This window comes from Capricornis sumatraensis, chromosome 22, assembly GCF_032405125.1.
Source record: "Capricornis sumatraensis isolate serow.1 chromosome 22, serow.2, whole genome shotgun sequence".
NCBI classification, from domain to species: Eukaryota; Metazoa; Chordata; class Mammalia; order Artiodactyla; family Bovidae; genus Capricornis; species Capricornis sumatraensis.
Genome location: NC_091090.1, coordinates 12,849,523 through 12,872,294, shown reverse-complemented (window position 1 = coordinate 12,872,294; position 22,772 = coordinate 12,849,523). Strand labels below are relative to the sequence as shown.

At 55.7% G+C, this 22,772-nt stretch overlaps 1 protein-coding gene across 2 annotated transcripts; it reads left to right on the top strand.

Moving 5' to 3' along the window:
* The first annotated feature begins 6,159 nt into the window (after positions 1-6,159).
* LEMD2 (LEM domain nuclear envelope protein 2) lies at positions 6,160-22,260 on the top strand. 2 transcript variants are annotated; one of them, XM_068994356.1, is made up of 9 exons: positions 6,160-6,493; positions 8,518-8,558; positions 11,705-11,780; positions 14,750-14,826; positions 15,697-15,776; positions 17,429-17,574; positions 18,529-18,630; positions 18,708-18,810; positions 21,159-22,260. In XM_068994356.1, exons 1-9 carry the CDS (start codon positions 6,160-6,162, stop codon positions 21,307-21,309), a joined length of 1,110 nt encoding a protein of 369 aa, XP_068850457.1. In that variant the 3' UTR covers positions 21,310-22,260. The 2 variants fall into 2 exon arrangements, with proteins under 2 accessions (XP_068850457.1, XP_068850456.1); XM_068994355.1 differs by having other exon boundaries at positions 6,160-6,871.
* Positions 22,261-22,772: the final 512 nt, after the last annotated feature.

Here is a 22,772-nt window from a genome sequence, read left to right as displayed (position 1 = left end):
AGACAGGATGAGGCATTTTCTAAGTAGCCACATCGGTATGATTTTATAATTACTGCACTACGTGGATCTGCCACGAAATTGAATAGTTAAAAGCAAAGAGTAATTGCTTGATGTCTGTACTCTATAATTTAGTATAATCTAATCATGGACAAAGCCCAAAAGAAAATGTTCTGAAAGCATTACATTTTTCTTCATACACAATTCATTATTGACATCGGAGAATGTATTTCATGCTGCTAAAGGAACTCTTACTCACAGATATCAAAGTGTAAAAGTGGTCAGAAGAGTGAGAGTTTTGTTTAATTTTCAGCCGATGTTGAAAAGCAGTTGACGTAATTGCTCACTAACCCCTTTCTGACACGTCTCTGTGACTCTATTTGCCCCTTCATTGACCTAGAGATAGGATACTGAGACAAGGTAGCAAGATGCTGGACGGACCAGGGGCCATCCCAGTCCAAATCTGAGCCAAAAATCACACCCACATCCTCTGTTTCCAGCCGTACTCTCCCAGGAGCCCCACCCCAGTACGATGCCACCCATGCTGTGGTCCCAAGGAAGCCCAGAATAGCCAAGAGGGATCCTGGGGCTGGGGACAAGGTGGGTCAAGGGCAAGTCCGTGGTCCCAGCACATCTTTAAGGACCTGATAAATGTGTGTAGGGCTTTTTGCAGGAGGAGAAGGAGAAAGGAATCCACTAAAAGATTCATGGCTGTTATTATTACAAGGCTCTGCCAATGTAGAGAGAGGTCAGCAGAACGGCAAGCAGTGTGGCAGCCCCCTGGGAATTCAGAGCATCCTCAGAGCGGCCCCTCATCTCCACTAAATGTGTGGATGTGGTTACAAAGTAGATTTAGACATTGGAGCTTGTTTTCCCACTTTTGCCTTTAATAAATCAGGAAGACGGACCACAGCCTGAGCTGCTCGAACTGCTCGCCTTATTTTAAAAAACCCACAACAAAGTGATGGGAAAGGAGGGCACGCAGGACAGCCGTTGACTTTGCAGTATTGCCCTGATCTTGGAAATGTGTGTTCCCATACAGGCCCAGCTGCAGAACCGGAAGAGACACAGAGAGGCAGATCCGAGAGGGCCTGGAGGGGCCTCAAGGGCGGCTCGAGACACAACCGGGGCAGCGGTGCCAAAGGAGCACTGAGACCAAGGGACAGAAGCAGGGGGACGGCCGCTGGGAGGAAAGCAGGCCAAACGGACTTCACTGGAGCCGGTGCCGCGCGTGGAGGGTGGGGAGTGTTGACGGAGGGCCCTGAAGGGTTATCAGTCGAGGGAGGGGGTGGACAGGAGCGGGGTGTTCAGGAGGAGAACGCAGAGGCCCAAGACCTGGAGGAACAGTGACTCTTAAGGTTTTTTCCTTCTCTTTTCACGAGGTTTTCTTTCCTGATTGAATTTTTCATTCAGATTCTGAATGAAAAATCTTCTTCTGAATGAAAAGCTTCTTCTTGGGGGTGGGAGGGAGGGAAGCATGATCAGCAAATATGCTGTAAGTATATAGCACATGACCCCAAAGTCCTGCTAGACCCAGGAGGGCAGAGGCAGCCCAGTGTGGGGTGGGAGCGGGGCAACTGCTGCAAACATGCTGGGTTCTAGGCTGGAGGGAAGACAGCGCTGGGGCGGGGCTGGAGGAGGGCTGTGGGCCGCTTGGCCCTGGGTGTATGTAGCAGCAGCCAGGACCCCACACACAAGGAAGGAGGACAGAGCCCACACTGGGGACCACCCCTGGGGATAGCTCCATTTCAGTTGCTTTTAAAATTTCCCCAAGATCCACTGTGTGGAAATAGACCGTAACTCTGCAAAACGCTGTAACATTAAGTTTGTTTAAGCATCAGTTTCAAGCCCTCTTAGAATACACAGGGCCAGTATTGATACTGAAAGGCTCATTCTTTATATATTGAACTGCACAGCTGCAAGGAGAGGCGCAAATGTTACCAACTCATTTGTCATGCAAACAGTGCTTCAGAAAGAAAGAAAATACTATTATGTGGTATGTGTGTTAGGCAATCACTATATCAAATTCATGGCATTCCGTGCAAACACAGGCAGAGGAAAGGAAAACAACACTTGGTGAGAGAAATCACACCACATGCGAGCAGCTAAGCCAGGGAGATGGTGAGGCTAACTCAGCAGCCTGACCAAGTGGAGGCTGTCATTCCCCCCGCAGTGTGACCAGTGACAAATGCCCCATGATAGAGCAAGTGGTGGGAATGCAAACACTGGGGCCCCGGGTGGGGCCAAGGTGGGGGTGGGCAATGGGACTGTAGAGGAGGAGGGGAGACGGCGGAAGGGGAAAAGGGAACTGGAGCATAGAAAGGGAATGGAACTTATGAGGCTGGCAATCAGCATTAGGAAAAGGTGGCCGATGGTCCATGTGGAAGGAAGACAAAGAGGGAGAGGGAGGCTCAAGGAAGACCACGCAGCACAGTGTCACTTCCATCTGTCGCCACTCCCCACGCTTCTCTTCGGGTTTCTCTGCTAAGAGCTTCGTATAGTCAGCTTGCCAGGTGGGGGTTTCCACACAGCACTGAAGCTGCAGGCAAATGGGTTATGTACAAACACTATGACGCACGTGCCTGAGTGTGCATGCTAAGTCGCTTCAGTCGTGTCCGACTCTTTGTGACCCCATGGACTGAGCCTGCCAGGCTCCTCTGTCCATGAGATTCTCTAGGCAAGAATACTGGGGTGGGCCGTCATGCCCTCCTCCAGGGGATCTTCCCAGCCTCGGCATGGAACCCTTGTCTCTCAGGCCTCCTGTGTTGGCAGCCTAGTTTTTTACCACTAGAGCCACCTGGGAAGCCCAGTGTCCTGAGCACCTTACACAAATTGCCTCTTCTAATCCTCACAGTGACGTAGCACGCACACAGTCCCCATAGCAACCCTATAAAGTTTACAACAGGCTAGAAATGTTAATTGGATACAATCGCACGTCTAGTGATGGAGTTGGGACTTGAGAACCCCCTACCAAATCCACAGGCAGCACAAGACTACATCTCTGGAGCCTTCCCCTACCCAAGTTACAGTATTAGTCGCTCAGTCATGCCCAACTCTTTGGGACCCCATGGACTCTCTCCATGGAATTCTCCAGGCAAGAACACTGGAGTGGGTAGCCATTCCCTTCTCCAGGGGATCTTCCCGACCCAGGGATTGAACCCAGGTCTCCTGCATTGCAGGCAGATTCTCTACCATCAGAATCACCAGGGAAGCCCCTTCCCCTCCCCATCACTCCTTATAAAAATCCCACCATCTGACCACACAGCCTCCTCCCGCTGGCCTGAACTGCCCCTCAGAGCCCAGGGGCATGTGCCTCTTCTGCCCTCATGATGGGATGTGGTGGCATGATGGGATGGAAGGAGCTCCTTTTGAGCTAACTTCTGGCCAAGAGCAGGGCCTGCACCCCCTTGGGGCTCAATATCAGTGAGTGAAAAGTCAGAAAAATACAGAAGCCAGCCAACCATGTCCTTAGGTTGTACTGGGTCTCAGAGCCTGCCTGGGGTCTAATCCACGACCCAAACAAAGCCCTCCCCAAGCACGGAGAGAGGCAGAGGATTCTGTCTGCCCACTCTTGGCAGGGCTCCTCTTTCACCAGTAAAAGTTGAAAATTATGTTTTATTTGGTGGATGTTCTTAGGACTGTAAGCCCAGGAGACAGCCTCTCAGATAACCCTGAGAAAACTGTTCAGAAGAGGAAGAGGGGGAAGCCATGATATGAGTTTTTGCAACAACAATACCAGGTAGGCGTGACAAAAGATTACTGTCAATAAAAGAAAACCAGATATCTCAAATTAAGAGATTTAGTGCTTTCCTATGTTTGGGAAGATACAAGAAACTAAGTTTACTGAAATTATTCCTTTGATATGCGCCTCAGTTATCTGGAGCTAGTATCCTGTTTTCTCATCCGAAGTTTCCTCAGGCTGCACCCTGAGGGTGGCTGCAGTTTGATGACTGCTAGCTGGTGGGCATTCCTTGTTTCCACCCTGCGTTCCCTCAGGGATCACCAACGGGGGAGGCTGTAACGTGGTGGCTAGATCCTTCGTTTACTGATATGGCAGGTAACGTTTTGTCACCATTGGGCAATTCAGTATGACTTTACTGAGTGCCTACCATGCCTCCCTCCTAGGGCTTCCCTCTTAGTTCAGTCGGTAAAGAATCTGCCTGCAATGCAGGAGACCTGGGTTCGATTCCCGGGTCAGTAAGATCCCCTGGAGAAGCAAATGGCAATCCACTTCAGTATTTTGGCCTGGAGAATCCAATGGCACCCCACTCCAGTACTCTTGCCTGGAAAATCCCATGGATGGAGGAGCCTGGTGGGCTGCAGTCCATGGGGTCGCTAAGAGTCGGACACGACTGAGCGACTTTACTTTCACTTTTCACTTTCATGCATTGGAGAAGGACATGGCAACCCACTCCAGTGTTCTTGCCTGGAGAATCCCAGGGACGGGGGAGCCTGGTGGGCTGCCGTCTATGGGATCGCACAGAGTCGGACACGACTGAAGTGACTTAGCAGAGGAGCCTGGGAAGCTACAGTCCGTGGGCTTGCAAGAGTTGGACACGACTTAGCTACTAAACTACCACCACCATGCCTCCACCCAACCAAAGGGTGGAGGATTCAGAGAGAAAGAACACTTGGTCTTACAGGGAGAAGTGTTATGCCCAAGTCGGAAATCTCCCAATGACCACCCGGGAGCCGGTATCTGATGCAAAAGCAAGAGAGTTTTATTACCAACCTCGAGCTGGGGCTCCCACCGACACCAACGCAGCGGCCGCAGGAAGGAGCCCTGAAGTCTCAGTTACATTGCTTATCAAGAGTATTCTCCAGCGCAAAATTCGAAAAACAGGAGTCTCCGGGTCTGATGAGGTGGAGGGTTTTATTGAGGTTTTATCTGGTGAGGGGTTAGGTGTTGAGTTCTGATTGGCTCTCATTTCCCAGGCTGGCCACGGGTCCTGATTGGTTCTCTTTTCCCAGGCTTGCTACGGGTTTGATTGGCTTTCATTTCCCGGGCTTGATTTGATTTTCCCGGGCTGGCAGTTGATTGGCTCTTGTGTGCTGAGCTAATTTCGAGGTAACTGAAACTTATCTTTTTGAGGAAATCGGAACTGCGGCCTTTTTGGTCCTGTAGCTAAAAAGCCTCTTGATGAAAGTGAAAGAGGAGAGGGAAAAACTTGGCCTAAAGCTCAACATTCAGAAAACGAAGATCATGGCATCCGGTCCCATCACCTCATGGGAAATAGATGGGAAAACAGTAGAAACAGTGTCAGACTTTATTTTTGGGGGCTCCAGAATCACTGCAGATGGTGACTGCAGCCATGAAATTAAAAGATGCTTACTCCTTGGAAAAAAAGTTATGACCAACCTAGATAGCATATTAAAAGCAGAGACATTACTTTGCCGACTAAGATCCGTCTAGTCAAGGCTATGGTTTTTCTAGTGGTCGTGTATGGATGTGAGAGTTGGACTGTGAAGAAGGCTGAGCGCGGAAGAATTGATGCTTTTGAAATGTGGTGTTGGAGAAGACTCTTGAGAGTCCCTTGGACTGCAAGGAGATCCAACCAGTCCGTTCTGACGGAGATCAACCCTGGGATTTCTTTGGAAGTAATGATGCTAAAGCTGAAACTCCAGTACTTTGGCCACCTCATGCGAAGAGTTGACTCATTGGAAAAGACTCTGATGCTGGGAGGGATTGGGGGCAGGAGGAGAAGGGGGTTGACCGAGGATGAGATGGCTGGATGGCATCACGGACTCGATGGACGTGAGTCTGAGTGAACTCCGGGAGTTGGTGATGAACAGGGCGGCCTGGCATGCTGTGATTCATGGGGTCGCAAAGAGTCAGACACGACTGAGCGACTGAACTGAACTGAACTGAGGGCCTGTCATGGAGTTTGTGTTGCTCTCACAGAAGGAGTGAGCAAGACGGGAAAGAGAAAAGGAAACCAAAATTAAAACCCTTCAGAAACGCCCTCAGACCTCCCCAACATGGTGGCCCTGGCAGGCCGAGTCTGACCTCACCATCATGGCCACACGACGATCGTTACAGACCTCCCAATATGGCGGCCACCACTGACCTTCCCGTCATGGCGCGGAGCCCCGCCCGCTCCGCCGCGGCCGCGGGCGGGAGCAGTTCCGGGTGCGGCGCGCGCCGGGGGCGGTGTCCTGGCCATGGCTGGCCTGTCGGACTTGGAGCTGCGGCGGGAGCTGCAGGCCCTGGGCTTCCAGCCGGGCCCCATCACCGACACCACCCGGGACGTCTACCGCAACAAGCTGCGCCGCCTGCGCGGCGAGGCCCGGTTGCGCGGCGAGGAGCGGCCTCGGGAGGCGGCCCGGGCCCGGGGCGAGGAGGCCCGGCTGCGCGAGGAGGCGCCGCTGCGCGCCCGGCCCGCCGCGGCCTCCCCGCGGGCGGAGCCCTGGCTCTCCCCGGCGGCCTCGGGCCCGGCCTATGCGACGCCCGGGGCCTACGGCGACTTCGGAGCCCCCGCGGCCTCCTGGTCCGGGAGCCGCGGCCTCGCCCGCCCCGCGCCGCTCAGACGCCGCGCCTCGGCCCGGGGCAGCTCCGAGGAGGACGAGGACGGCCGGCCGTTCGGCAGGACCGCGCCGGGCGCCAGCCCCGGGCTCCGGCGCTGGTGGGCCGCGTCTCCGGCCTCGGCGCGGCCGCCCTCCGCCCTCCTCGGCCCCGACCCGCGCCCGGGCCTACGGGCGACGAGAGCCGGCCCGGCGGCCTCGGCGCGCGCCCGGCCCGAGGCGGGGCGGCGGCTGGAGCGCTGCCTGTCCCGGCTCCTGCTCTGGGCCAGCCTGGGGCTGCTGCTCGTCTTCCTGGGCATCCTCTGGGTGAAGATGGGCAAGCCCTCGGCGCCGCAGGAGGCGGAGGACAACAGTACGTCCCGGGCCGGCGCAGGGGAGGGCGCTGGGCGCGCGGGTGTCCCCGAAACGACCCCCGGGCCTCTCAGCGCCAGGCCGCACGTCCCGGGCCTGTTAGATACTTCAGGCCACCTTCTTCCCCCCAGACTGAAGACTTTGCTTCCTCCAGCTGTGGGACTCCTGCGTCTGCAGTCGTTTCTGTCTTCACTGCCTCCTATTCTTATTTTCGGCCCTAGCCCTCCCTACTTAACCTCCCTTTCCAGCACGTGCTGGAAGCAGTCTTTCCGTAGTCACTTTTACTTTTCCCTCTCTAGAGAAAGCCCTCTAACACAACCCTCTAAAGGCCCACTCCCACTCCTTTTAAGTTCTGCCCTCCCTTTTGATTTCTTGCTCATTCACGTGCTATGTGCCCCAGGTCACCCGCTCAGAGATAGGTTCTGATTGGGGTCCCAGCTTTGCAGCACCAAAAAGACCACATCCTCCTCTTCTTTGGCCCGGGGGACCCACTGTATGTCAAGAGGGGATTATACTAGTCCTGCCTCAGACAGGCGTGCACGAGCCTTTAAAGAGTTTAAACTGATGTGAATGGTGGCATTTGCCACTGTTTCCAGCCCCTTCATGGGATGTGTTAAGAGAGGGTCCTGTGACTCACGATATTCCCGGCCATGCCTCTGTCCACAGTTAGTTCTGTGATGAGACGTGGCCGAATGAGATCTGCCAGATACAGTATATTAACGAATAGTTAACGATCTGTGTTTTCTAAAGGGGAAATTTACTTCTTCCAGAATTCTCTAGGCTAATAGGAAGCAGCAGAGTGACCATCTCTTTATACATTTAAGTATAAAGTGACCCTTTAGCTCACCAGCTTTTAATATCCTTTACAAAAACCAAGTGTGATTAATACTGTTCCCAGCCACAGTTTTCCATGCCTAGCACGGACCGCCAGAATGCAGGGGAAAGCTAAATTATGTCCTAGCTGTTGCAGCAGATGGGTGTTTGGGTGTATGAGGAAGTCTGTGGGCGCAGGGATCCCAGACTTATGCACACACTCAGATAATTTCTTGACTATGAGAGCAGGTTATCCTCTTGCTAGAGAAATTAAATCGACCCAGGCGTGACATGGTTGTGCTGGTTCTAACTGTGACTACATTGGTGATGTCCAAAGACAGTATACTGTCATACTCGTTGCTGAGATGCTTTAAGACAACAGCTCTTGGATGAATAGTGGGAATTTACCTGGAATTCCCCTCCCATGATGGTATTAATCATGTTTAACATAACATTGTTTAGAGAACCACCATTATATGTTGTCTTCTTTGACAATGAGTCTAAATTAAGCTAGGAAGGCTTTAGTGATCCCATGTTATGATGAAGAAACCAAAGGTTCAGAGTGGTTAAGTGAGTGGTTCCCCAATATCCTGTGGCTAATCATTTTTCCCTGAGATTAGAAAGTAGGTGTCCTGATTCTTTATCCAGGACTGAGAACCCCTTTACATTTCACTCCCTACATTTTAAAAATGCTTCATTTAGGTGATATCTTTCTAATCCCCACCTTTTTGTTGGTAATGTTTTACTTCCTCTGAATTTTGGGAATGATCCCTTTTTGTACCCTTTTCCAAAACCCACACTTTTAATTTCCTCTGTTTCTTTTCTTGGTCTCAGTGAAATTACTGCCAGTGGACTGTGAGACAAAAACAGATGAGGTGAGTTTGAGTTTTTCTAGCTTTCGCTGTTCGTCTCAAGGATGTTAGCCTCCATCAGGAGGTAAACTTGCCCAGAAAAAGATCATAAAAGGATCATTTTCAGGAGTGCTTCCTGTAACATACCAGAGTCATATCATGTTCTGTGATGTACATGTCAGACTCAATTGTGGCTGTGAAGGAGTACTTGAAACAGAATTTGAGCTCCCAAGATCCAACCCCTGACTTTATAGGAGCTCTCCCATCAGTCGCAGCATGGAGGGCTTTGATCTTCTGCCAGAGTCTTATCTGCGGGGGGGTGCAGTGGGTGGTGGTTGAGGGACCTCTCAAGCTCCCTGGCTTCAGGGGGAAGGGTGGGCTGCTTTTTAAGCGCCAGGAGGCCAGGTTCTCAATTCCACATTCTCGGGTCGTTCCCCTCTGGCTCTGAAAATGCTGTTCTGATTTGAAATGTCATCAAGGGGTTGTTTTAAACACATCTGAAGTGGAGTTAGTTCTCTTAGTCTATAGATTGGTTTTGTGACACTTTAATGTTCCCTACAAATAATACTTGGGGAAGGTGAGCCGCCCTGTCCATTTACGAGTCATGAAAATGGCATTAGCAAGGAGCTGGGATGCTACCAGTACAGGTAGTAGTCTCGGGAAGATAGCGGCTGTAAATTTTCAGGTCATAAATCCTGCCAGGCAGAGCCTTGTGCTGCCAGAGGGCATGACTTAGTAGTCTAATTATTAAGTGTCCAACTCCAGGCCTGCCCCAGCCCTCAGGGCACATCTCTGGCAATTGGGGGCAGGGGGAGGCGGCTGGGAAAGAAACCACACACACTCATCCCCAGGCCCATGTTGCCCACATTAATGAAGTGGCATCCTGATGCAGACAAGCGGTTTTATTTCTCTTCGGCTTCTGCTGTGTCATATTTGGGGGTGTTTTTATTACATGTATTTATTGCTTTCATCCACCAGATATCTTTGCTTCCCTACTGTTTTATAAAGACAGACTCATAATAAGTATAATCTGCCTTCTATCGTAAAAACTGCAGTTGATGATTAAAGGAAGTGGCCCAGAAATGTGGCCAGAAGGGGAAGCTACACTTTTGAAGACAGAAAACGGAAACGGGAGCAAAAGTTTCGTTTCTGTGAGACTTCTCTTGGCGATACTAGTCATTTGTCTTCTATTTAGAAACGGGCCCCCTGGTTTCTGTCTCTTGGTCCTGCACACCTGTGAGTATGTCAGACCCACGACAGAGGGCAGATTCCCTTTGGGGTCATCCTCAGTGGGGGATGTGCTCATGTGAGCCGTCAAGCACCATCCAGCTGCTCGCTAAAGACGTGCCCAGCCTGGCCAGGCGGGTCCCAGACCAGACCTCTCAGGCTCCCTGCAGGCTCGGTGCTGGGTTCTGCTGCACTGACCTTCCGTGGGGCACGCTCGGCCTTTGGGGAGGATGTGCACAGGAGCAGGCAGCTCGGGGGGTACTTCTCAGCTTGAGTGAGTTTCTTGTTGAAAGCCTCTCACTTTCTGTGGCTCAAGCTCACCCAAAACCCAGAGGGGCATTTGGGTTTGAGAGACAGGTGTTTTTCCCCCCATCTCAGCTCTCTACAAGTCTTGTCATTCTCTCTGCTTTTGCCCTGAGGAAACCCTGGGGGTGGGCTGGCAGTGGGTGTGTGATCTTAATCAGGCTGTTGCGTGGCCTGGTACCTTCTGTCCTTTCAGCCTCGCTTTGCCTAAATGTCCATGAGTTCGGAACAGTATTAATTGCTCCTGCTTTTTTTTTTCCTGATTGTGACAATGATAGATGTTTAGCAAGTTCGAAAAATGGGACAATAATCACCCTTGGTTCTGCCACCCAGAGATAATCACCATTAATGTTTGGGGAGCTTCTCTTCCCTTCACTCTCTGTGTATGTATGTGTTTATAGAATTGGGATCTCTGTATATTTAGTTATATTTTACAATTATCAGCTTTGCTGATATCGTTAAATCGTCTTTAAAAAGTAGTTGGGGTTTCTGACTCTGCTCGTAGGCATGTGAGTTGTTTTGGACATTTACAGTCTTGTGCATAAGTCTTGGGTACATCATTTGGTACCTTGTTAAGGCATCAGGGCCTTTAGGCCACATGAGGGGACAAAGCTCGGCCACGGAGAGTATTCAGGACCAAATTAGATCAGGGCAGCACGTGAACCCCGAGAAGGAAAACGATCTTGGTTTCTTCTCTAGCTGCAGATTCAGATCTAGAACCCAGACCTCCGACTTCCGGTCCAGGGCTGTGCCCGGTGACAGCCTGGAAGCGGTCTGGAGCGGGGGAGTGCGCTTGGAGTCCACTGGCCACACTCCCATGCGGCTCCACCACCTACGAGCTGTGGGATCTTAGTGGCCACCTCTGGTCTCTAAACCTTGGGCCACTCACCTGAGAAATTGGGGTGCAGTGAGGAATGTGGTAAGGATTCAGGGTTCACATACGACCACTCAGCACAGCACCCAACCTCCCACCCAGCCTCAAAGAAAAGCAGCCTGTTTGGAATGTTCCAAACGCAGCGAGTCCAGCTGAACGGTGCCCCTGCTGTCACGGGCGCTGCAGGAGTGGGCATGCAGGCGTGCCTCTCTCACATAGGTGACGTTTTCCTCCCGACAGTTCAGATTCCTCTACATTTTCCATTTCTAGAAGAATCTAAGATTAAACATTTGCAGCAGATAATGCGCAAAGTAGACAGTCCACAGGCAGACTGTAGATACTTGACTCTCCGAAAACTGGACGGGAGTGGCCCCGGGGGAGACCAGACCGCATCATGCAGCGTTGGCTTTGCCCTCCGAGGAGCCCGGGTGCCGCGCTGCCCACGGTTGTGCCCGCACTGCACGGCTGGTGGCCTTTACCCCGCGGGGGCCGGGGCCGGGGCGCCTCTCGAATGCCGGCCCCTGGTTGTCGCCGAGTCCGCTGTCAGTCCGCCTCTGCCGTCACGGTGTCCTTTTACGTGTGTCGGCCTGGTGTTTACCGACCCTACCCCTGGGCCCGCGTCGTGGCGGAATTTGCTGTCGTCGCTGTTCTAAGGTGTGAGGCTGTCCTTGCGGCCTCGCTCTTGGCAGTGTGGCTGAGATGAGAGCAGGCGGCCAGGCCCCTCGCCCCTGCCGCCTTGCTGACCGCTTGTCCCGTGCCCTTCCAGTTCTGTCAGGCCGAGCAGAAGGCGGCCTTGCTGGAGCTGCTGCACGAGCTGTACGACTTCCTGGCCATCCAGGCAGGTGAGTAGGCTTCCCAAGGCCCGAGCCTCCTCGGCGGGCTGTGGCCGAGGCCGAGGTGCCGTGGTGGTCTCCCAGAAGCCACGCCTCACCTTCCCCACATCCCCCACAGGCACATCCCGTGTAAGCCTTGCATTTGAGCAAAACATAGATTCCCGTTCAGCAGGTGCACCCCGTTCTCTGGGGCGCCCTCCACCTAATGTTCTGGGTGTCCGTGTGGTGTTGGAAAGGACCAGGCCTCAGGCCGTCTCAGAGTCTAGGACTCCCAGCCTGGAGGGCCTCCCTCTACCAGGTCGGCCCGGTCAGGTGCAGAGGCTTCTGCAGGCAGCAAGTGGTCTGGGTGGTGGACCAAGCACCTTCAGGCCCGTCCCGCCCTCCAGGGTCCTGGTGTCACGGATCCGAGTCCCCCACTGGCTGTGGGATGCTGGACCAGTCCCTGACTTCTCAGGGCCACAGTCTCCCCATTTCACCGAGTGATCTTAGGTCTGTTTTTTCTTAACTAAATGAAAGCCAAGTGCCGTTCTCTAGAAGAGGGCCTTCTCAACCCCCTCCCAAGACACCACCTGGAAACGCCTCCGTGCGGAATCTCTGCCGCTGTTTGCATTGTGAATGTGTTCCTTGAGGCCCGAGGTGGCACCAACATACTCTGTCCTCTCCTGGTATCCAGGAGGCTCTCAGAACCACTGATGACGTGGTGACCGCTCAGGGCTTGTGCCTGTGTTAAGGGTCTTCATCACAAAAACCAGACGTCAGTCTGCAGGAGGTTCAAGGGGCGCCGCTCACCTGCAGGGCCAGCCCTTGTCTAAGGTTGTCGCGGGAGGTCAAGGTTGAGTAGGCTTGGACTCGGCCCTCAGCCCTCAGGGCCAAGCCTGTGAGCCTCAGCTCTGCACCTCCTCTCTCCTGACTGCGAGGGGACCAGGCTGGCCACGGGGGCCTCTGAGCTCCCTGGAGTAAAGGCAGGGTCAGGGCTCACAGCATCACAGTCAGTTATGGCCCAGGTGTTTGGCATATAAATTCTGGCCGGAGGGCATATCTGAAACCTTTGTGACTCGGTTGTGGTCCAAGCACAGCAGCATCAGTGTCACCCAGGAGCTTATTGGAAATGCAGCATCTCGGGCTCATCTCAAATCTATTGCATCAAAGTCTGAGGTTTACCGAGGCCCCCAGGAGGTAACATTGAGGAGCTCCACCCTTAAACTACGGATCCTAGTAGGCAGTTCTCCCCCTCCCATCCTCCATATGCGGTCCTGGCTCTTGTCATCAGGGGGCCTGGTACCCACTGTCTTCTGAGGGTTTGCCTCTCACTGAGACAGGCTGCAGAGGAGTGCAGGCTCTCTGGCCATGCTCCATCCCCTTCTTCCTGTTGGAGGTCAGCTATGGACAGGGCACTGAGCTGGCCTTTGCAGGATACAAGGTGACTCAAGGATCCTGTCCACAGACTGCCTGTGGTTCAGTAGAAGAGACAGGCCACCCACCCCCCTGACCACGGGGTGATATAAAAGGCTGATAGATGGGAACCAAGAGGCTAGAAGTTCTGGGAGGCAGTGCCTTTTAGCTGGAGCCGTCAGGAAAGTGTCACAGGGGAAGGGGTCTCTGTGTGAGGCCTTCAAGCCCAGGTGGGAGTAGATACGTATTTGCTGGGGAAAGGCAGGGCCAAAGAGGCAGGAAATTACAGAGTCGGGGTTGGAAGCAGCTACATGAGGAAAGAGAAACAGGGAGCATGAGTCTCACCCGGTCAGCCGTGGTTGCCAGGCCGTTGCGGCTCCATCCTGCAGGCAGGGAGGCTTGGAGCGGGGGAGTGACAGACAGAGAGCCAGGCGCAGGAAGGCAGCACTCTGAGCGAAGAGTGTCGTCTAAGCAGGATCATTTTAAAGCCTTGTTGACCAAACATGGATGAGAAAGGGGAGCAGAGGAAACCAGGGGACCTAGGCAGTAGTCCCAGAGGCCTGAGCAGGGCAGGGCAGTCTGGGGTCGGGCAGGAGCGTGGGAGAAGGCAGCTGAGTCTCAGGGGGCCTGGAAGGACAAGCCGGCTTTGAAGTAGGAAGATCTGGCTGCTGGGGAGCGAGGAGCAGGCTTTAGTTCATTCTCAGGATTTTTGTGATATTATCTTCAGCCACTCTCTCCCCAGCACACAGATACATACAGACTGGCCATCCAGAGCCCAGGCTGTGCCAGGCTGAGGGCAGTTAGGCCGGTGAGGGGTTAAGGCCTAGCCTCGCACAGTCCCTGCTCCCACGGGGTCTCGTGGTAAAGCAGCTGCTGGCAGGTAAGCCACAGTGGGCAATCGGGAGCTCAGGGCTGTGGCGGGGCCCCAAGGCCAGCCGATCTGGCTAAACGAGGCCCCCATGGCTGGGGCCTTTTCAGAGAGGCTGGTCCATGGGCCGGGCCTGGAAGCCTGGGCCGGATGAAGGGTGAGGCTCCCAGCTCCACCCTAAGTGGGAGCCGGCTGCACAGGGTGCTCAGCAGAGGGCTTTGGAGCACCATGATGGGGTCCCAGCACACAGGTACCCCTTCTTGCTTGGCCATCACTCCCCAGGGCCCCTCAAAACCTGGCATTCTAGGTCACCAGCCTGTGACCAGTCAGAAACCCTGCAGTGCAGTGGCCTCCCTGCCTTTCTTTTTCCCAGACTGCGTTTATTTATAGTCCCATCCCAGTACCTTCCAGAACTGTCTGTCTGATCCTTTTAGGGATCAATTGCAAACAGACCTTGGTATTGGGCAGCTTTTTAGTCATTTAATGCAAATCGCTGCACTGCTTTGCAGGTCAGGTTTTAATGATCTGGCCTCGATCCAAGCTAAGTGGCTTTTGATCTTGCTGTACAGTGAAGATGCCCCACAGCTGTCAGGGCGCCGGGCCACACGCTCCCCGTCAGAGCTGATGGCTTGATTCTTGCTGCTGTGTTCAGTCGGTTGCCAGGTAAATTTTTTTCACCTCTTCTTTGTGTTTGAATGTGTGTTTTTTCCCCTCCTAGGTAATTTTGAATGCGGAAATCCAGAGAAGCTAAAGAGCAAATGCATTCCTGTCATGGAAGCCCAGGAATATATAGCAGTGAGTCGGCTGCCGTGTGTGTCCATTCCCCGAAGGTCCTGGTGTTCTGTATTGATCTTTCAAGCCCCGCGTTTTGTTTTTTTTTTCTGCTCGTTTTGTGTTTGCTTTTTGGCTTGTTTGCTTTCCCTTTAAAAAAAAAGATCTTTTTTTTTTTTTTTTTTTTTTAAACACAGTTGAGCGCTCAGCTCCCTGAAGTTAAGGCAGCAGCAGGGTGACTGGGCTCAGGGTGAGCTGAGAGCCAGGGGCCCGGCCTGCAGGCAGCTCGCTCCTGACCCGCTGCCCCCCAGCCAGCTGACCGGGCCGCTGCCCTGCCCCTTCCCGGAGCGGCCCTGTGACCTGCCCCTCTTCTGGCTCACTTCCCCCTCTCAGCAGCTAAGCCACTCCACCTGCCATTTCACTCCCCCTCAGGGTTCCCGTCCGGGTTGCTCTGGGTCCTTCTGATTTTCGATGCGGCCTCAGGATGACAGAATTATAGGTTTTGGAGCCGGCAGAAACCCAAGGCGTCACCTCATCCAGTTTCCGTTTCACCGATGAGGCACCTGGGCCCGGAGAGGGGAGGGCCTTTGCCCAAGGCCACACGGCCGGCTCTGGCCGCAGTGAGGGCCCCCCACGTCGTCTTTTTCGTTCATCCAGATGAGCCGCCGGCTCTCTGGCCTGGCGCCGCAGACCTGCCCCGTTTTCCCACGCGCTGCCACATCACCTCCTCCAGTTACAGCCTCTTCTCCGGGATCATCCGCGCCAGATCGCCATCCCGCCAGTTTGCTAAGCGTTTAGTGGAGCGGGGCTTGAGGGCACACAGAAAAAGGGGGCTTCCACGACCCCGCTGCTCCGCCCAGACGGAGCACTAATCTCCCCCGCCCCCTCCCACAGAACGTGACCAGCAGCTCCTCCACCAAGTTTGAAGCCGCGCTGACCTGGATACTGAGCAGTAACAAGGACGTGGGCATCTGGTGAGTGAGGCCCTGTCCTCGCCCAGCGGCTCTGGCGTCTGGGGCCCGGAGGTGGAGGCCGGGTCTCCCAGCTGAGTTGTCAAGGGCCGGGCCTGCAACTGGGCAGTGGGGGGAGTAGGGTCAGCAATGCCAGGAGAGGAGCAGTTTAGGATGAGATGCGAAAATCCAGGTGTCAGGGTGATTGCCTGGCAGTCCAGCTACACCTGTCTCAAGTAACCCAGGCTGTGCCCCTTCCCGTCACTGCCCCCACGGTTTGCTGGAGAAGGCACTTTTCTGCTTTGCCTTTCCTTGGTGCTAGTTTTCATTTCATTTGTAGATGAGGCGATTCTGTATGTTGGTTTCACTCAGTATGGAAACTGTAAATGGAGAGACCGGGTTTTATTCCAGCTGAGCGGTTTGGCCTGTTCCTGTCCCTTCCTGGTGAGCATGGTTCGCAGAAGCAGCACACTCACCCTCCTGAAAGGCCCCCGACTGGCTCCTCAGCCCAGCGGTGGGGGCGTCCCCTGCTGGGGAGACCCTGCCTCGTCACCACCCCCCACCCCCCACCCCCGCCCCTCAGGGTTTGTCAGGTCTCTGTTCAGGGCACAGCTGCTGATATTAAAGCACACTCTGGGGGGTTGTTCTCTTCCTCTCTAATCCACTCAAATTACTAATTCCATCAGCAGTGCAGCCAGCAGAAGCCCCTCGGGCAGCTGAGCCTGAAGCTGAATAACTGGATGCATGGCACGATTAGAATTCGTTGGCTTTAAAAAAATAATAATAAAGTTTTCCTGAGTGGCTGAGCGATTTTCCCGGGTGTTAGAAAAGGCAGAGAACACAGATTTTTATCCTCGGCAGCACACGCCGAAGCTGCCAACGCAGGAATGATGACACCGCCTTTTCCTGTTGGAGGGGGCAGCTTGGCTTGAGCCCAGCCCCCACGACCAGCATTTAGAAGTAAGTCGCGGGACTTTGCTGTACAGTAATAATTGACGCGACATTGTAAATCAACTATACTTCAATGTAAAAAAAAATTTTTTTAAAAGAAGTCGGTCATGAGAAATCCCAACAGTTCAAGCACCAGCCATTCACTGCAGTCCAGAGCAGGGACCTGTCGCCTCCTAGAAGGACGGGGGTCGGCGGCATCTCCCATTGTCCCGATAACCCCCTCGCTGGGGCTGGGGTCTGGCCTCTGGGAGCTGGGGCTGGTCCTGCTGCGGGGCCCGGTGGTGCCCCATGGCCTCTGCACTTAAACAGCCGACGTGCCTCCTCGTCGCCAAGGAGAAGCACCCCCTCCAGACTGTTTCAGTCCCTCGCCATGCCTCGCAAAGCCAGCGATTCCGTAACATCTCCATTTCTCTGTGCTGGGAGGTGGGAATGCAATTTACAGTTTAATCTTCCACACGCTGAGAAGGGTTGTCAACGACCCAACAGAGGGGGGCATCACTTTAGCGGCAGGGGTTCAAGCTTGCTGCCATCTTTAAAGCTTTATTCTTTCTAAGTAGCCAACGTGGGAAATTTCTGGAAAGAGTGCAGCCAGGGTACCAAGTCTATTTTATCAGCAAGTGGAGGCTTCCCAGCCCCTCCTTCGTCCTCTTTCTGCTGAAAGTGAGGCTTCTACAGCGGCTCCTCAGGGCTTTTGAACCTGTTTACAGCCCTGTGTCCTGTCTCAGGTTGAAAGGGGAGGACCCGTCTGAGCTGGTGACCACGGTGGACAAGGTGGTCTGCCTGGAGTCCGCGCGGCCCCGCATGGGTGTCGGCTGCCGCCTGAGCCGCGCGCTGCTCACAGCTGTCACCAACGTGCTCATCTTCTTCTGGTGTAAGTCCTGCCGCCCTGTCCCCCTGCCCCGGCAGCCCAGCTCAGCAAGACTTCCGAGCACGGGAGACAAGGTCTGGAAACCCAGGCCTGCGGAGTTCATTTCTGCCCAGTGAGCCTGAGGTCTGTCTAGTGAAATGGAGATGATCCACTCCACCACTGCCTTGGCCAGCTTTCCTCTGGAGGCCCGGCAGCTGGCGCACAAAGATTAACTAGAAAATCTTGGTTTGGGGTGGGGCCCATCAGCATCCCGAAGGGGCACCCGGCCTGGGCTGCAGTTGGGCACTGTCCTTCCCCGGGCTCCAGAGTGCAGGCCACACGGCAGGGAAGATGCACCCGGAGCTTGGCCTGATTTTACTCCCTGAACAATGTAAGCACCTGCTGAGGAGCTGCAGATGCCTGATGAAAGCGAGCCAGACCCAGGGCGCTGAGCAGCAAAGGGGAGTCTCCCGACATCGGGGGCTGCCTTTGAGCGGGACCTTGGGGTGTCTCTGAAAGCGAAAGGCCACGTCACAGAAGCTGCCTGACTGCAGAGAGAGCCAGCTTACAAATCACAGGCCATCTGGGCGTGCGCACAGCTCCCTTCCCAATGCAGGCAGGCACAGACATCATTATCGGCAGCAGCATCTTGAATACAAAGGGCCTGGCATGTATATATGTATGAATCACGAGTTTTGGTTCACAAGGGAGAAGATGAAAGCCCGGGAATGAGGCTGGGAGGAGGACTAGGGATGCCGCTCTGGTGACAGCCAGTGGGAGGAAGATGACCGCTTGATCGCTTGTCTGTCCCCCACCCCGCATGTCCCATCCTCCGTCTCCTGCTTGCTAGCCCAGGTCTCACACAGTAGGGACGCCACCGCCTCAGCCTCCAGCACAGCCACCTGCCCCATGAGAGCCAGTGGGCTCCTGGCCAGGGAAAGGGGCGGCCACGATTAACCGTGCTTTGTCCCCTCCCAGGCTTGGCCTTCCTGTGGGGGCTCCTGATCCTCCTGAAGTACCGGTGGCGGAAGTTGGAAGAGGAGGAGCAGGCCATGTATGAGATGGTGAAGAAGATCATAGGTGCGTGGCCCCCAGGGAGAGGGCTGCTGGCCCCCCGCTGCGGGGCCTCAGCCTGAACAGCACCCTGTGTCCCACAGACGTGGTCCAGGACCACTACGTGGACTGGGAGCAGGACATGGAGCGCTACCCGTACGTGGGCATCCTGCACGTGCGCGACACCCTGATCCCGCCGCAGAGCCGGTGAGTCCCCGCTGGGACCTCTCTGAGGGCCCCCGGGCCAGTGGTGCAGGATGGGGCGGTTCAGCCCAGGTCCCAGCGTGAGGCTCCATCCCCGCCTCTGCCCCCCTGCCGTCACTGCTTAGGGCAGAGGCGTGGTCCCACTGCTCTGGAGACGCCAGCGCTGTTAGTGCTGATACTGATGGGTGCTCTGGACAGTGAGTCCTTGGTCTCCTCTCCTCCCTGAGTGGCTCTGCAGGGAAGGGCCTGACGGGCTCCACGAATGGAAGTCAGGGACAACGCGGTCAGGTCTCTGGCCCCAGCGCTCTGGGGCTCTCCTGCTCCTGCCCTCTGGATGCTGTCAGCTGGTGGGCGGTCTCTGTGGGCACAGAGTGGTGGCTGACAGGCAGAGCAGCACCAGCCGTGTAGCCGGTGGAGGGGAGGTGGGCCCCCTGCCGCTCTCCTGAGCAGGGGAAAGCATCCCCTGAAGCCTCTGGCGACACACCTCTGAGGTTCCACTGGCCAGTGACTCATCTCTCCTTGAATCAATCACTGGCGAGGAAGAGGTGGTTGTTTTTCACATGTCATTAGCCATGATGCACAGTCAGAAACACGTCTTACCTAAGATGACACAGTCTAGTTCCCATACACGAATGCACACGCCTGTACTTGGAAACAGCGTTTCACAGCAGTGAATGGGCTTGCAGCTCGTGGGAGGAGTTGGCCAGCATTGTCATGCACAACTCCGGAACCTCTGTCCCTGTGGGCTGCAGATGCTGGATGGATCCCTGACAAAACCAGGGGTGGGGTAGAATCGGGGGCCAGAGTCCCAGGAGGCGGCCAGCAGGGAGGGCCCACTGCAGTGTGGGCTCAGACTCTGCCGAGTTCTCCGGCCAGATGCCGTGCTCTCTCACCTTCAGCATGGTCCTGGGGGGTGGGGGGAACAGCAAGGACCCCACTTGACAGATGAGGACACTGAGGCGCAAGGACGGTGAGGAACCTGCTCAGAGACCGTGGGCTGGTGCGCCTTCTGTGTTTCCAGTGCCGGGCTCTGTGGTTGTCAGCCAGGGGGAGCTGGAAGCTGTGGAGAGGCTGAGGCGCACTCACGTCCACCCCAGGCCCAGGATGGCGACAGGCAGGGAACTTGAAGCAGACAGGGCGTAGGATGACCAGTTATCCCAGCTATTGGGCCCCCGCACAAGGCCTCCACAGCCCTCCAGCTCTCGGGGAGGCCGCTGGTGGCCACTTGGCCAGGGCAGCCGAGACCTTGGCTCGTGGGGACACAGGCGGCCAGTCAGCCCTGCGTGGGCACGCTGCCCTGTGGGGAGGGCCTGCTTGTGGGCGGTGAGGTAGTTCTGAAGAGCTGGTTCGGGGAGGCACGCGAGGCCAGCTTGTTCATCACCTGGTAATGGGCTGCCCGGGAAGGGACCACGTGAGGCCGCTGTCCCTCTCTGCTCAGGAGCCGCCGTGAAGGTCTCGGTCCCCAGGGCCGTGGGGCCAGGCCCAGAGCAGCCAAGTGAGGACTGCTGAACAGTCCTGGGGTTTGGTCCTGACCCCCCGGGAAGAAAGCCCCAAGACGCCACTCTGCCTCCTGAGTCAGGGGCCACCTCCAGAGCTTCCCTCCATCTGCACTCCCCACTGAACGCCCTGCTCCACACCGCCCCCCCCCCCACATTCACTGCATGCTTGGGGTGCTGGGGAGTGGTCTGCAGTCAGACATGAGGCTGGGTCTCACCAAAGGGTAGACGTAGAGCAGCCCTCCCCCACCGCCCTGGGATCTTCCTGTCTGGTCTAGAGGAGCAAAGATAAAACAGGAGGCTGCCTGAGGGGGTGCAGGGCCCCGGGGACCCCAAAGAGCAGGGACTCTAGTCACTACAAAGATGGCCCGACCTGGTGGCTCTGTTTCCACAGGCAGCTCCAGCGTCCAGGCCTCCCCCGCTGGAGGCTTAGTTCAGCCCCATCCCCTGAAGTGCTGTGGAGTCTGGACTCAACAGCCCAGTGGTCACTGTCTAATTGGCCCACACGAGACATTAAAATGCAGCCTGCACTGGAGGAGGGCAGCGGGCCTGCTGCAGTATCAAATCCTAGCAAGAGTCTGCCCGCTTGGACACCTGGGGTGGAGTGGGGCTGCAGCCCCTTTCAGCTCTCTTTAATTGAAAGCTTTTGGAGCAGAGAAGGTTGAGGAAGTATTTCTCTGGGCTCACGAAATTTCTCTTCTCTGCAAGAGTCCTGTTAGCACCTGACCACTCTTCCCGCAGATAGATAAATTCTGGGTGCGCTCCCCACGTTGGTACAGAGAGCATCCACAGCCCACCTCCGTTGCCAGCCCTGGGCCGACTGGCCTCCTGAGCTTCCCCTCCCCCTCTCTGCAGGAGGCGCATGAAGCGGGTGTGGGACCGGGCGGTGGAGTTCCTGGCCTCCAACGAATCCCGGATCCAGACGGAGTCCCACCGCGTGGCCGGGGAAGATATGTTGGTGTGGAGATGGACTAAGCCCTCTTCCTTCTCTGACTCAGAGCGATAAACCCTGGGCGGGGGCGGTACCTAATTAGCCTGTCCCAGGCCAGTCCCCTCCGGGACGCGAGAGGGCCACGCCCTGCCGGTGCTGAATTCACACTTGCCTTGACTCACCCGCCTCCTGACCTTGGTTCAAAAGGTGTGAGACGGCTCCGTGGGAAAACGTGAGCGTCCTCAGAGGGCAAGGAGAGGAGCCAGGGGGCAGCTGCCTCTGCATCTGGCCATCCTCTCTACCCAGTGTTGCTGGCAGACAGCAGAGGGGTTGGGTTTTCAAGAAGAAATAAAAGCGCAGGGGCCATGAGCCCTTGCAAAGCAAGTGTGCACCCGGTGGGCCCACCGCGCCCGAGGAAGGTGGTTTGGGGTGGCGGGCTGGGGCGGCAGGGTGTGGGGAGCAGCTTGGTCATGTGCCTTCGTGGGGTGTTCCTGGGGAGCCCAGGAGTGAGGGAGAAAGCCGCCTCGAGCTGGGTGGGGCCTGTGATCCCGAGGGGAAAGGGCTGGAAGTTAGAACTAAGTACCCTAGGAGAACTGTTTAGACACGGCCTGGGCGCGCGCGGGCTCTGGCTGCGGGGCCTGAGCAGCTGGGGTGACCTCCCGGAAGGAACCCCGCGGAGAGGCGAGTCGGGCTGCCGCCAGCTGGGCGGACCCGCGGAGCCTGGAACTCCCGGTGGGTGAGGATCCTGGGTTGATGGTGACCACCCCGCCTCCACGCCCCGGGGCGATTTGCCGGAACCTCGGCTGCTGGGCTCCGGGCGAGGGTGAGGGCGCCCCCTGCCGCCCGCGGGCTCTAGCCCGCCGCGCCCCGCCCTCCCCGCCGCGGAGCGCCCCCAAACCCTCACGGGGGCCTGAAGAGCTCAGGGCTGGGGCCCCTCCGGCTGAGCCGCATCCACGCGGGCTCTGGTCCGCGGCGGGCGGGGGAGGGGACGAGCCGAGGAGACGGAACAGCTGCCTCCAAAAGGCGTTAAGCACCTCTCTGGTCTTACTGGTATTTTTTGTTTCCTTAATAAAGCGCCAGTCTCCCTCATTTGAGCAATACTCTCTCATTTCCTCTGAAGTCTGGGGTGATGGGCGGGCCTGGAATCCCAGCGCCTGCCCCATGGCAAAGCAGGTCTCATAAGCAGGCTCCAGCCAGAAGAAACTGCAACAGGCCTTACTATCAGGGCTGAAACTTGGATAAATAAATACTTATTAAAAATGGATGTGGTTCTCGTCCGTGGTTCTTTCCCTCTCCCCTCAAAGCAATGTGTAAGGAGAGGGAATGTGCAGTTATTAAGCGCTGGCCAGAGAGACGTGTTCTGCAAGAGAAGGCGGGAGCGGCCTCAGGCAAACCACATACCTTGGACCCTCAGTTTCCACTTTATAACGCGGTGTGATGACGCTGCCCTGCAGGCTGAACTCGAGAGATGTATGCCTGGGCTCTGGGTAGTAAGAAGCGGGGGCCACTTTCTCCCGCCCCATTTCTGCCTCCCTCGA